Source organism: Narcine bancroftii, chromosome 7 (genome assembly GCF_036971445.1).
Source record: "Narcine bancroftii isolate sNarBan1 chromosome 7, sNarBan1.hap1, whole genome shotgun sequence".
NCBI lineage: Eukaryota > Metazoa > Chordata > Chondrichthyes > Torpediniformes > Narcinidae > Narcine > Narcine bancroftii.
Window position 1 is genome coordinate 93,840,520 of NC_091475.1, and position 15,553 is coordinate 93,856,072.

General features: G+C 42.2%; 1 protein-coding gene across 1 annotated transcript in view; it reads right to left on the reverse strand.

The window, feature by feature from the left end:
• myo16 (myosin XVI) overlaps nucleotides 1–15,553 on the reverse strand; it is a 239,976-nt gene that overhangs the window by 79,364 nt on the left and 145,059 nt on the right. Inside the window, exons 18-21 of the mRNA XM_069890622.1 lie at nucleotides 10,819–10,890; nucleotides 10,447–10,588; nucleotides 2,981–3,053; nucleotides 2,299–2,451 (exon numbers count right to left, since the gene is read on the reverse strand). Of these exons, the coding sequence (XP_069746723.1) occupies nucleotides 2,299–2,451; nucleotides 2,981–3,053; nucleotides 10,447–10,588; nucleotides 10,819–10,890 (440 nt within the window). The remainder of the gene's footprint in view (nucleotides 1–2,298; nucleotides 2,452–2,980; nucleotides 3,054–10,446; nucleotides 10,589–10,818; nucleotides 10,891–15,553) is intronic.

A 15,553-nucleotide genomic window follows, 5' to 3' on the forward strand; every position in this document is an offset into this window, starting at 1 on the left:
TAATTACACCATTGCCACTGCTGTAGCTCCTTTTCATTACTCACTCCTCTTTTATTTGAGGGGCTTCCCCTTAGTCTCATGCCTGGTAATAGAAGGGTTCTAGACTGTGGTCCTTCCTCATTAGCTGTGTCAAGCTTCAATGTGTCCTTCAGCACATACTCATTTTCCAGCAGCTCTGAGAACAGTCCATAGATCAGAGAGTCCTCAGTCATGCTGCTGCTGGGACAAACCGTGACAAGGACCATACTATCTTAGTGGATCCGTATTCTGCAAAAACTCTCCCTCTGCTCCACCGCAGTTATCTTGGAGACAACCTGCATTGTGGATGATGATCCAGTAGTACAAGAAGAATCTGATTGGGAGGGCTCCTCTCACCACCAGCCAGGCCAAGTCCTGTTTCTGGTTTGTGAGCATTGGTGATGAGACATTCTGCCAAATGACCTGGCAATCTATTCTGGGAACCACCTTACCCTACATTTCATAACCAACATTTCATGCCGGAGGTCTTTTTCAAGATATAAGCAACAACAAAAAAAAACAGACAGGCACCTGAATAAAAAGGATGGGGGGAGGGGAAAAGAAAGGGTAGGGGAAAGGAGCAGAGGCCAACAGACAAAAGGCAATATTTGGGCATGAATAGAATGACAAAAAGAGGAAAGGAGAATTGATCAGGGCAGAGGGTTGACTTTGTTAATGCAGAGCTGGGGGAAAGAAAATTGAGGGAAAGAGAAGGACAGAGAGGCGGGGGGTGGGTGAGGGTAACAGAAACCTGAGAAACTGATACCTTCTGGTTGGATTGTCCAAACAGAATAAGAGGTGTTTTTCCTCCAATTTGTGGTGGTCTCAGTCTGGCAGTGCATGAGACCATGGACGAACAGACATGTCAGCATGGGAACGAGGCTGGATATCAAATTGGGTTGTGACTGGGAGTTACCCGCTATTGCAGCAGATAGAACAAAGGTACTCAATGAAATGATCTTCCAGTCTGTGTCCAGTCTCTCCGATTTCAAGGAGACCACAAGAGGAGCACTAGATGCAGTAGACAACCCTTGCAGATTCACAAGTGTTACTTCACTTAGAAGGACTGTTTGAGGCCCCAAATGATGGTGAGGGAGGAGTTATGGAATAATTCCAGCATTTCTTGTGGTCACAGTGGTAGGTGCCAAGGGAGCGATTGGTGGGGAAGAGAGGAGTGGATAAGGGAGTCACAAAGGGACTGTGGAAGGCAGGGATGGGAAGAGGGGGCAAGATGGGTCTCGTGGTGGGATCACGCAGTAGGTGGTGAAAATGGCATATGATGATATGTTGGATGTGAATGCTGCTGGGTAAATACAATGGGAATCCTGTCCTTGTTGCATGTGGGGCGGAGGAGGCCAGGGCAGATATGCAGGTAATGGATGCTATGCAGGTGAAGGCCAAGTTGATGGTAATAGCAAAGATGCCATTTTTTTTGAAGGAGGACATCTCGGATATTTGCAAGTACCACCTCAAAAAAAAAATAGTGGGGCTGCCAGAGCTACTACATTGGCAGCACTGCTGCTGGTTGTGGATGCACAAGTCCAACTACCTAGTTCAACTGCCATCAGCTCCATATAGGTTTTAAATGGTCTGTTAAAGGAGCCAATGGTCGTTTATTTTAAAATCCTGCCACTGAGGGGCTGGCCCAAGATGTCAGCTCCATAAACTGTGGCCACGAGGGGTTGCAGACTATGGGGAAGCGAAGAACTGGCACAGGGCACCAGAAAATGGGGAGACACCCTATTTGAAAAGCAGAAGAGAAGTAAACTATTGGATGGTGACCTTGATGGGAGACCATTGAAGGGCTCTGTGGCTTACAAACACACAGGAGAAGGGCTGTTGAGGTGATGTCAGCCTGTAGGATATGGGCTGCTGGCACCTGCAGTCAAAGGACTCACACCCGGCTGTGGACTGCTGGAGACTACCTGAAAGTGTACCAAGTATCAGAACCGGGATGTGAACGTGCGCTGAAGGCTTCCTGATAGTGTCAGAGGTGTGCATCTGGAGCTCAGGCTGCTGATGGTTTGGATTGAAGGCTGTGTGGCTGTGAAGGGTGCGGGAGCGCTGGATGTGAAGCCATGGACATTCAGTGACCCAAGGGGGTGGGGGGACTCTCGCTCGCTTCTCTGGCTGTAAGGGGCGCTGGGCAATTTTTGCTGATGGCGAAACATTGCCTTATGGTAGATGAAATTTTGTTTAATATTTTTTGTTTTATGACATAACAATAAAATAATTTTGAGATTAAAATTTTGTCACTTTAATGTAACTTTCAAAGTTTACCTGAAAAAAGAAGTTTAAAATAGCTTTTTGGTTGTCCAGAGTGTTGGCTGTTTCCATACAGACACCTTCTTGCACACTTTCTATTTGCTGCTGTTGGAATAGTTTTCCTTGTATATACAGATGTATCTTCTCATTAGTCATGTTGATACAAAGCTGAGGGACAGACAAGTGCATTCAATTTTCATTTGGCACATGCAAATAATATGAAATCTTACTTTTTATATAATATTTTTCCACTTCTCAAATATACATTTTACTGTCTTTGTGCTAAGGTCTTTTCAGATCGCAAATGCTGTAATTTTCTGATCAGGAATCTGCTATAATTTTTCCATTAACTATCCACCTTTTGTTTGGAATATGGGGAAAATCGAAAGAATAATTGATGTCACTAGAACATTAATTGAGTTAACACATTGTCAAGAATTCTCATTTTATTTTTCTGTAAACTTTTTCCTTAATTAGTTTTACAGATGATTAAAAATCTTCACCAAGGCGTTAATAATATAACCAAGTCAAAGTTTGCTGGACACCAATATTGATTCTGATATGACTATCAAAGTGGAGAGGTTATTATTGTTAATAGCTATAAATAAGCAATGATATTCCAGCAATACCAAGGTCCAATTTTTAAGCTAGATACATTACATTTGCTGTTTTATTTTCCCCCAATGGGACTTCTCACCTGTTCATAACCATTCTTCCCAACCTCTTCAAAGCCAAAGATATCCAATATCCCAATTTTGAGAGTTGAATTCCTGTGAGCAGAAGACAGAAGTGACATCATTTATGCACTGCACTTAAGTGATAGCAATGTTGTCAGAAACATCAATATTGCCTTCACACTTTGACCATGTTCAATTTTCTCAAGAAATGACATGGAAGTGTTTATGATATTTACAAGTTAAATAGAGAACTTATTGAAACATATCTGTTGGGATGACAACTAAAATATTTTATGGTCAAGGCTTCAGCATACTCTTAATGAGATGACAAAAGGTTCTGAAACTTTACTGCAATCCCTCTTTCATGTCTGTTAGTTGCCTGCATATTTCTACAGGCATTTATTTCATATTTTAATCCCTAAATGCCAATTATTATCATTGCTTAGATGCCAAATCATTTATCCCCACCACCTCCTTAACAATTTTCCATTCCTCCTTCACCAAGAAAAAAAAATACCCCAAGTCTCCTACACCCATCCCCATGTTATGTGCATTACAGCTTGGGAACTCTTGGCAAAGCAGCAATTGGTTTTTGCATGTTACCTGAAAACAAATATCTTTTCCTGATTCATTAAAACATGGTGGGAATTCTCTATTAAGTTACTGTTTCATGTAAAGCGAGTTCATTTCAGTTAAACAGATTAATGAAGGCAGTTTGATTTGAAGACTCAAGCACATTAGGACTATAATGCCTGAATATCAAAGTTGTTATGGCAAAAAAATTCCCCTAATTTATGGTGTCAAAAATACCTTCTTCTTGTTCTTGTTCTATTTCTAATCCTTTTGTCATATTTGATGGGGTGAGTGATAGACTTATTATAAATTGTTGTAATTGGCAGTCAGGAAAAAAAAAAACAGCCCAAGGTAGTTGACATTTTTATCTAGTGCTAATCATTCGGCCTTTGAACAATAATTGGTGTCTGGTATCTTAAGTAGATTTGGTAATGCAGAGAATCATGAACAATATTTTTTTAAGTAATTTGCAATTCAGGTTATTAAACAAATTGTTGCTCAATATCTCTATTGCAACCTTATCCTTCATCGATTGTGTAGTTTTCATCTCCCTTGGAGATCTGTTCTGTAGATGATCAATTCTATATGAAGAACACATGTTTCAAAATGTATCTTTTATTAGTGTCTTTTATTAAAGCATAGATCATTATCCTAATCTCATGAATATTCTGAACTAATGATTCATGGATTTTCTTCATAGCCCTGTCCATATTATTTCATCTGCAAAATTACCTCTGATATATTTCATTATGCAACAATTTTCTCCTTGGCCTATCTTCATGATACATATCACGTAAATAATGAACTCTCTCAACATGCCCGTTTCTCTTTCTTTGGAGGATGCCTACCCTGTTGAGTGCTTCTAGCATTTTCTGATTTTTAAAAATTTCAAATATCCAGCATCGGCAGTTTTTTGGTTTTTTTTTCAGCCTATTTTTCCTGCAATTTTAATGAAATAGAAGAAATTTCACTCCATGAAAATAGGAAATAAAGTAGATAAGATTCAACTCAGACAGATGAATTTGGCAATGGCACACAGCAGGAATCCACCAGGAATTTGCAATAATCAAAATAATGTTTATATACATTCTTGTAATTCCACATAAATAATGCAATAAAAAAAATTAATAGGGCAATTTGTAAAGAAAATGCTTGGCTGAAATAACTCATGAGACATGGCTAAAATACAAGAAAATCAACACGAGACTCAAAAACATTTAGTTTTTGATCACATCAAAATCAAAGAACCAGAGGCAGGGTGTAGTACTGGTGAAATGACACAGAGGACAATGGTGAAAGAAGGTTTTAGAATAAAACAGCAAATGCTGGAAATATTCAGCAGGTCAGGCCACATCTGTGGGAAGAGAAACAAAATTTATGTTTTGGGTCTAAGACCGTTTTTTTTTTCTGATTTTATTTTAGCTTTCCAGGATCTGCTTTTCTTTTGGAATTTACATGGGGAGGAGTGTTTTTCTGATTGGAAACCTGTGACTAGTGATGCACAGCAGGAAATCATGTGAGAATTAGGAAGTATGCAAATAATTAAAAAAAAATTGTTGGTGGTGTGGATAATGTTGAAAGCTGACAGTCTACTGCAGGATAGAGTCAGATATAGAACTGGTCAGCACACTGGCAAGTAGAACTTAATCCCAAGAAGTGCAAAGTGAGGCATTTTGGGAAGTTAAAAGGGAATAGGACAATCACAGTAAAGAGTAATCAAAATAGGAATGTAGATGAACATGGGATTCAAACCCATAGTCATCAAAAGTGGCAACATAGAAGGAGAGGGAAGTAAATAAGGCATAGGACATGCTTGCTTTAATAAGTTGGGGTATAGAATACAAGAGTTGGGATATTATGTTGCAACTACAAAGTACTGATTAAGCTGCTCTTGCAGTCTCATGTATAGTTCTGATTTCCACAGTACAGCAATTAAGAGATTGTGTAGGGGAGAGTGCAGATTTATTATGACATCGGGATTGATGGATTTTCATTATGGGGAGAGGTTGGATAGTCTGGGCTTTTCTTCTCTGGAGTGAAGGAGGCTGGAGGTCAGCCTAAAATACAACAAATTATGAGATACAGTAGATTGTCAAAATCAACTTATGGGTATCAAAAAAAGGACATAGCTTTAAGTTGACAGTAGGAATTTGTTAAAGGATCTGAGGGGAATATTTTTTTTGTTTCTGCATACAGAGAGCAATTGATAGCTTGAATAAACTAAGATGTGGTGGAATCAGATACCTTTTAAGAGACATGTGCATGTAGGCAAGGCATAGAAGGATAAATGGGACTATTGATTTATAGGTACCTAATTTATATCAGGACTGTTGCAGAATCACTTTATGATAATCTTTTTCATAAATAAAAGATCCTGTTTCAACATGGGCCCAAGATGGTGGAACCTGTGCTCAGCAGTGGCCACAAGGAATTGCAGAGTCCAGGGAGCAGCGGACCAGGGCAGGGCACCAGAAATGGAGAGAAACACCCTGACCCCATTGAGAAGTATGGGCGATGCTCCTACAGGATGGTGACCATGACAGTGGACCAGTGAAGGGCTCAACAAGTGAAAGACCCACACAGGTTATGGCCTGCTGGCAACTTGCAGTCGAAAGGCCCACACAGGCTGAGAGCTGCTGGAGATTGGCTCATGGAAACCAGGTATCAGAAATGCAATTTGGGAGGGTGCTCAGGGCAAGAAGGGCTCCTCAAGAGGCGTCAGGCTAACAGGTTTGCATCTGAATCTCAGATTGCCGATGGATTGAACTGCAGGTTGTATGGCTATAGAAGCACTGAAGATGAATCCACGGACACTCAGTGACTGAATGGACAACACTCCTTTGCTTCTTTTTCTGCTATTGTTAGGGGGCGCATGGCAATGCTCATAGTGACTCTTTGTCTGCCTTTTGTATATTACAATTGTAATATATTATTTATTCAGTTGTTCAATTGCCTTATATGTCTCTTCCCGGGTAAGGACCTCATCCAACTCTAGACTGTTGAGGGAGCTGGAGCAGGGCGGAATCTTGGACTGAGCGGTTGGCACTGAAAAGAGATTGGAAGTGTTCTGACCATTGATTGAGGATGGAGATCTTGTCACTGAGGAGGACTTCGCCGTCTGAGCTGCACAGAGGCCTTTGAACTTGGGGTGAGGGGCCGTACACAGCCTTTAGTGTCTCATAGAAACCCCTGAAGTCGCCAATGTCAGCGCTAAGCTGGGTTAATTTGGCGAGGCTAGTCCACCACTCATTTTGGATCTCCCGGAGTTTGCGCTGAAGATGGCTGTATGCGAGACGGAAGGCTCGTTTTTTCTCTGGCCAGGAAGGCTTTGCCAGGTGAGCCTGGTGGGCAGATCGCTTCTTTGCCAGCAGCTCTTGGATTTCCTGGTTGTTTTTGTCAAACCAGTTCTTATTTTTCCTAGAGGAGAAGCCCAGTACCTCTTCACTGGATTGCAGTATGGCCGTTTTCAGCTGATCCCAGAGGGTTTCAGAAGACATGTCCATGAGGTAGTTTGCATCCTCAAGCTTTGCTTGGAGGTTTGCCTGGAAGTTTCCTCTCACTTCATCTGATTGCAAGTTTCCAACATTGAACCTCTTTCTGGGGGCTCCACTGTTCTTGAACTTTGGCTTGAAGTGAAGGTTGAGCTTGCAGCGAACAAGCTGGTGGTCAGTGTGGCATTCCGTGCTAGGCATGACCCTGGTGTGGAGCACATCTCGCTTATCTCTTCCTCGCACCAGAAGGTAGTCCAGGAGGTGCCAGTGTTTGGATCAGGGATGCATCAGGTAGTCTTCAGGCTGTCTCTCTGCTGGAAAAGGGTATTAGTAATGACAAGCTGCTGTTCTGCGCAGAGTTATCATTGCACTTGCCGACACCATGCTTGCCAAGGATTCCTGGCCAGGTTTCTGAGTCTTTGCCGACGCGAGCGTTGAAGTTGCCAAGGATGACAACCTTGTAGGCTGTAGGGGTGTGTTGGATGAGGTTGCGCAGATCAGTGTAGAACTTGTCCTTTTCTGCTGGTCCGCCTGAAGGGTTGGAGCATAGACACTGATGAGAGTGATGCGTCGCTTGTTTTGAATGGGGAGTCACATGGACATGATCCGGTCAGAGTGGCCTGTCAGGAGGTTTTCGAGTTTGGAGGCAATGCAGTTCTTGACCATGAAGCCAACACCAGATAGGCATGGCAAAGCAGCAGGTATGGATGGAATTCCCCCAGAAGTCTGGAAGGCTGGTGGCAAAACTCTGCATACCAAACTGCATGAGTTTTTCATGCTCTGCTGGGACCAAGGAAAGCTGCCTCAGGACCTCCGTGATGCCATCATCATCACCCTGTACAAAAACAATGGCGAGAAATCAGACTGCTCAAACTACAGGGGAATCATGCTGCTCTCCATTGCAGACAAAATCTTCGCTAGGATTCTCCTTAGTAGACTAATACCCAGTGTCGCCGAAAATGTCCTCCCAGAATCACAGTGTGGCTTTCACGCAAACAGAGGAACTACTGACATGGTCTTTGCCCTCAGACAGCTCCAAGAAAAGTGCAGAGACCAAAACAAAGGATTCTACATCACCTTTGTTGACCTCACCAAAGCCTTCGACACTATGAGCAGGAAAGGGCTTTGGCAAATACTAGAGCACCTCGGATGCCCCCCCCCCCACAAGTTCCTCAACATGGTTATCCAACTGCACGAAAACCAACAAGGTCAGGTCAGATACAGCAATGAGCTCTCCGAACCCTTCTCCATTGACAACGGCGTGAAGCAAGGCTGTGTCCTCGCACCAACCCTCTTTATTATCTTCTTCAGCATGATGCTAAAACAAGCCATGAAAGACCTCAACACTGAAGATGCTGTTTACATTCGGTACTGCATGGATGGCAGTCTCTTCAATCTGAGGCGCCTGAAAGCTCACACCAAGACACAAGAGCAACTTGTCCGTGAACTACTCTTTGCAGACAATGCCGCTTTAGTTGCCCATTCAGAGCCAGCACTCCAGCACGTGACGTCCTGTTTTGCAGAAACTGCCAAAATGTTTGGCCTGGAAGTCAGCCTGAAGAAAACTGAGGTCCTCCATCAGCCAGCTCCCCACCATGACTACCAGCCACCCCCCCACATCTCCATCGGGCACACAGAACTCAAAACGGTCAACCAGTTTACCTACCTTGGCTGCACCATTTCATCTGATGCAAAGATCGACAACGAGATAGACAACAGACTCGCCAAGGCAAATAGCGCCTTTGGAAGACTACACAAAAGAGTCTGGAAAAACAACCACCTGAAGAAACACACAAAGATCAGCATGTACAGAGCCATTGTCATACCCACGCTCCTGTTCGGCTCTGAATCATGGGTCCTCTACCAGCATCACCTACGGCACCTAGAACGCTTCCATCAGCGCTTTCTCCGCTCCATCCTCAACATTCATTGGAGTGATTTCATCACCAACATCGAAGTACTCGAGCTGGCAGAGTCCGCAAGCATTGAATCCACGCTGCTGAAGACCCAACTGCGCTGGGTGGGTCACGTCTCCAGAATGGAGGACCATTGCCTTCCCAAGATCGTGTTCTATGGCGAGCTCTCCACTGGCCACACCGAGACAGAGGTGCACCAAAGAAGAGGTACAAGGACGGCTTAAAGAAATCTCTTGGTCACCGCCAGTGGGCTGATATCGCCACCAACCGTGGATCTTGGCGCCTCACAGTTCGGCGGGCAGCAACCTCCTTTGAAGAAGAGTGCAGAGCCCACCTCACTGACAAAAGACAAAGGAGGAAAAACCCAACACCCAACCCCAACCAACCAATTTTCCCTTGCAACCGCTGCAACCGTGGCTGCCTGTCCCACATCGGACTTGTCAGTCACCAACGAGCCTGCAGCAGACGTGGACATACCCCTCCATAAATCTTTGTCTGCGAAGCCAAGCCAAAGAAGAAGAGTATTATTTATTATGTGACAATAAAAGTCACCTTTGTATAGATTTTGTTTCAATGCTGTTTGATTAAATAAACATGACTAACATGATGAGCAATGTGAAAAAGAAACAAGGTCATAATGGATAATTCTAGGTAATGTAATAAAAGTAATTCATGAAGAGAAATATTACAGACAAAATAAATCTTTTTTTATTTTACACTTTAATTGCAATAAAATAATTCATACAGTAAAAGTAAGAAATCACCTGATCCCTTTTGTTTTAATTAAGGAATTTAAAAAAATTAAATTCATGAAATTTATGTTTGAATTTTAACCACTTGCTGCATTTACAATTTTACTTTTAATTATTTGGCCAAATGTTCATTGAAAATATCTTAAAGTAAATATTAATGAGAAGACGGTGATTAGTATAATAAGCAGTTTTAAATGGATTCCTATAATGCATTTTTAAAATAACAAAGAAAAGGCTATGACATAGTTATAACAATACTAGACGAGCTAAGAAATTTAAATACCACAATGACAATCAATAAGTATTGTAATTTTAGGTAATGCTAACAAAAATTCTGCATTAATATCCAGATCAGAAAATCAGATTTTCCTCTCTGATGTAGCCTACATGTGACTTAAGTTCCATAATATGTGGACCTGACACCTGAGTACAATATTTAGAGTAAGGTTGTGGGCATGTCAGTGTGGAACACAAATATTTGTTATTTTTATTGTCAATATCATATTGTCCTGACAATAATCCCCTTGGCTTAATGAAACTATCTGAGGTTAAAGAACATATTTTATGTCGAGGGAGAATTCTACATTGAGTTGCAATGGAATGATAAGCTGCAAGCCTTACCACATGGTAACCTCCAACTCACATTAAAAGAACTACAATAAATCCATTGGTTTTATCAAATATTTTCTTTCTTAAAAAAACCCCCCACAATTCAGGCTTACATGGAAATGTGACTGAGTAACAACAGACTTGCCTTGTTGTGTGATCATGACTCTGAAGGTAATAATTAATATGGTCCACCAGGAATTGAAAAAGACGTCCATAAAGTGACTTTGCAAGAAGGTCCCGGTAAAATCTGGCCACATCCACTGTGTGTCTCCTGAAAATTACATCTCCTTGAGGAAAAAAAATGTAAAAATTATGAGATTCTTTTTCAGATTTATCAAAAAAAAATTAATAGTAAAAGCTGAAACCGTGGTTGAAGTAAAAATACAAAGCTGGAGAAACTCAGCAGAGCAAAGGTAAAAGTACATAGCCTGACTGATCCCGAAACATTGATTATGTATTGCTGAGTTTCACCAGCATCGTGTTTTTACAAATAAAATAAATTGCTGTACCAACTTACCTTTAAAATGGTGAATATCGGAGGTTAAAGCTGAATTGAGATCATCTGGTGATATTTTCAGAATTCCAGCCACTAAAAAACAATTCAATTCAAAATGGATATATATATAGGCTCAGTTAAGACTATTTCACAGAAAGACAGTCAGATGTTAAAAATATTATCAAAGCCAATGTTCTTCGTACCCAAGTTATGACATCATCAATTCTTCACATCACAAATAAATATTGCATCTGAAGCTCGTTGATGCCAAGAGAAATACAATAATGAACAATGAGAACCCTTTATTTCACATAAATTTGTACCTTACACTTTCATGACTTATAAACCTAGATCATATATCATGGGTAATGGATTCTGTGCACCAGGTAACTTCATCAGATATGCATTGACTCAAGGTAAATATCAGATGTATGAGGTGAATCATACCCACAAGTGCCAATTTCCAATGATCACTAATTGACCCAGAAATCATTATTGAAACAATCAAATGTGCACAAAGTAGGTTTTAGGAATGATGTCCAAACAAATCCAATTTATATGCATTTGTACATATGGTGGTTGATACCTAGAATATACTGTATAATATATAATAACAGCACAGGAATAGGCCCTTTAACCTTACACATCGGTCAAAATCCATTTCTATCAGGTTCAACCTTCAACTCTCCAGAGAAAAAAAACAATCCAACTTCTTGTTTTAGCTAATACATTCAAATTCATCAGAAAATAGGGGCAGGAGTAGGCACTTGATTCTTGCAAGTCTATCACAACATTCAATGTGATCAGGGCAAGCCTACCCCACCATTCAATGTGATCAGGGCAAGCCTACCCCACCATTCAATGTGATCAGGGCAAGCCTACCCCACCATTCAAGGTTACAAGGGCTCAACTAGATAACTGTATGTGTTTCCATAGCCATCAATCCCCGCATCTTTCAAAAATATTTCTACTTACAATAAACTGTCCTCCACAACTTCCCTGGTATTATGTATATGATGCAGAGTAGGTTGTTGACACATTGATTTGTTTGGGATATATCATGGTTTATAACTTTTTACAATTTGTATACAGAGCTATTTAGATTCTGCTATACATTGCATATGTTACTAAACAGTATTCTCTATCTGGCACCGCATAGTGACTGTGGGACCAAAATCTTTAGATTGTATAAGACCTACATGTATATGGTATTCTGCATTGTATATCTGCATAATTTGGTAAAAGCCAACAATATACATGCAACTGAAGGCACAATTCAAAATCCCGTAAACAAATTGCATTCAATAACATTTGTGACCATGTAAATTCTACTTCACTACATTCATTAAAACAAATCAATTTTATGATTTACATATTTGTGTGGCGCATTTAAATGGCTTCTGATCTTTCCTCAAAATCAGAAACTCTTTTGCTCTCTGTACGGTTTCCACCAAAATTTCTCCATGCTTTTAATCTAAAGATAGAGTTTGAAAATAAGGATTGGTTGAAAGCTTTGAGGGTTGTGGTGGAACCACAGTATTACTGTTTGTACATGTATGGCTGACCCACCCCCTTGCTGAGTGTACCTGTGGCACCTCCCCCCGATTCCCCTAATAAAGGTGGCAACGCCATAACACTTCACCCAGAACAAGCTCAGGTCTTGGGTCATCAACATGAGATGTGCCATCAGTTTATGGTAATAAAAGCCTAACACTCAAAGTCCGTCTCAAAAGACAGGAACGTTTCTTGGGAATTCAAGATGGAGAACCTCCGAGTCTGAATTTCCAGTAGACCAAGAATCAAATCGTGGTGATATTCAAGCTCTAGAAAAAGGTAAATAAATTCTAGGGATTATTTAGAGACCCAAGAGAATGTAGTTGCTGGAATCTGGAGCAACAACAAAAACAAACTGCTGTAATGCTCTAACTACTGGAAGATCAGATTAAGCAGCATGTCTGGAGGCAATGGGAAAGTCAGCATAACTTGACAATTTTCAACACTCCACTTAACCTGCCAGATTTGCTCCTGAAGCTTGATTTTATTTTTGCTCAGGAATATTTCATGATGTTCAGCTAATAAGACCACCTAAGACATAGAAGTAGAAATCGGCCATTTAGCTCATTGAGTCATCCCCACCTTTTAATCATGAGCTAATCCATCATCTCGTTCAGCCCCATTACCTGATCTTCTCCACATAATGTTTGGTGTCCTGGCTAACCTTTTGGACTCTGTATCCTGGCTTTACTATACTACCAACAAGCACCTATACTCTGTATCCCGGTTTCCCAGGATTAGTTTTATACCCAACCACCAACTGGTTTGTACTGTAAATGTTTATCCATTGTAGTGAGCTGGGAATCCACAACTGGTGCAATGCTCTAAGGACTGGCTTCTCCCCTTATTCCACATCCCCGCATATCCCGATATAAACCCTGGACCCCCACCAAAACCCCAGTTCAGCTCACAGACCATGTGTGCCATTCATATTGAATAAAAGCGTGTTGTACTCTCTCTGGTCTTGAGTGTTCTCAGTAGCGCTACAATTTTATTCAATAAAGAAAGGGATGGAAGCGCTGTTAAAGCCCGCGATGCTCCTCATCAACCTTCTCTCCCCAAAGGCTCCGGAAGAGTTCATATACTGGCTGGAGTGCTTCCAAATGTACCTGTCGATCACACAAAAGGTCTACTCAATGGAGGAGCTCAAGAGGTCGGCACTCCTCTCTCGTGTTGGACCTAGACGATTCCTGATCATCAGGGAATGTACAACTAATGCAGCGGCTATTGAGAAGCTGAAGTCCTGCTACATGAGGCCCCAAAACATTGTTCTAGCGAGGCATCAACTCTCACAACTGAAGTAGTGGCCTGGTAAGTCAATTGAGAATATGTCCTCATCCTACGAGAACTCGCAAGGAACTGCAGGTATGAGGATGGCACAGCCCAGGAACGGGAGGGTGAGCAGATCTGGGATGTTCTGGTCACTGGGGTGCAGTCCAAATACATTTGGCAGTGTGACAATACCTGACAACTTACTACTGGCCAAGTTGCTGGAGATGGCCCAACTGGGGGCTGACAATTTGGAAAGCAGCAGCAGCACCCTTCACAATGGCCTTGGTCCAGGAGCGACACCATACTTTGCATTGGCTCTGATGGTGATGGCCTCAGGTGCGAAGGGATGCTTCTTTTGCAGTTGATAAGAGCTCAATGTCCAACTAATGACTCCATCTGTTCCGGTTGTGGTAAGGGGCATTGGGTGAAAGTCTGCAGGGCAAGGGGAAGTGCTGGGAGGTCCAACACGTGCGCGACCCCTGATGGGCTGACTGAGGCTAGCTTGAAACCCAAACCCCCGGCTTCCCAGTGCCAGGGTTGGACACCACGGCCTTCCTGCAGGACCACACAGTGAGAGCAATGATGCCGGAAAACCTGGTGGCCATCCAGCCGTGTTTCAAAACCTTCACCCGACAAGGAGGGAGCACAGCCATCTTGCTGCACCATGTGGTCTCTGCCATCTTGCCGGCATTGAAATTGGTGGAAGAAGAAGGAGGGCGGTGGCCATCTTGTCTGCACGAGGATCTGAACGGGGGGGGGGGGGGTAGCGACTCCAGCGAGGGGAACGACGGCAGATTCTTGGCAGTGATGGTGTTGGGCCAGGAGATAACACATCAACTGAACAATTCCACAGCAAAGGTGTGGGTAAACAGGCATAAACTGAAATGCTTAATTGACTCTGGCTCGACTGAGGGCTTCATGGACGCAGAGACAATCCAAAATCTCAATCTCAACGTGTATCCTACTGATCATCATATTTATTTAGTGACCCAAACACAGTCTGAAATATTCAAGGACATTATATGGTTCATTTATCTTTACAGGAGGGGGAAATTCTGTAAGTTCAAACTGTATGTATTTAAGAATTTATGTGCTCCAGTTTTGCTGGGTCTTGACTTCTTGTGTCACTTTAAAAACGTGACCCTAAAGTATTCTGGTCCTCTCCCTCCCATTACGGTTCAGAACAGAAGATTTCAAAATTCTGATGCCATTTGCTGTCTCTCCACGCTGAATATAGATCCACCTCTTCTGTTCCCCAATCTGAGCACCGATTGCAGACCAATTGCTACAAAAAAGCAGGTGCTACAGCAGAGGACCGGGCATTCATCAAAGCTGAGACACAGCGAGTGCTTGATGAGAACATTATCAAGCACAGTACCTGCCCCTGGAGAGCACAGGTAGTTGTCATAAAAAGGGGAAGAAAAGTCTAGGCTAATAATTGACTGTAGCCAAACTATTAATTGCTTCACACTCCTGAACACATACCCTCTTCCTGTCCCCTCCTAAACAACCACTTATTTTCCATTGACAGCCAAAGCTCAAATAGCTTTCAATTATGTCAGAAGCCACATTGTATAGGCCACCATGCACACCGTGGATGAGAATGTACCTTCCTAGATGGAAATCTTTAGACGGAGCTCTGGCTGTGACCCTTACCCTGTGGGTAGGCTGGTTGCATTTTTTTCCAGGACCCTACAAGACCACGAGCTTCAGAATCCATCAGTGGAGAAAGAGGCACAAGCCACTGTAGAGGCCATCAGGTACTGGAGGCACTACCTGGTGGGTAGGAAATTCACCCTCCTCATGGACCAGTGATCGGTGGCTTTCATGTTCAACAACACAAATGAAGCAAAATTTAAAATGACAAAATTACTAGGTGGAGGATCAAACTCTCCAACTACAACATAGTCTACTGACCAGGTTCCCTCAA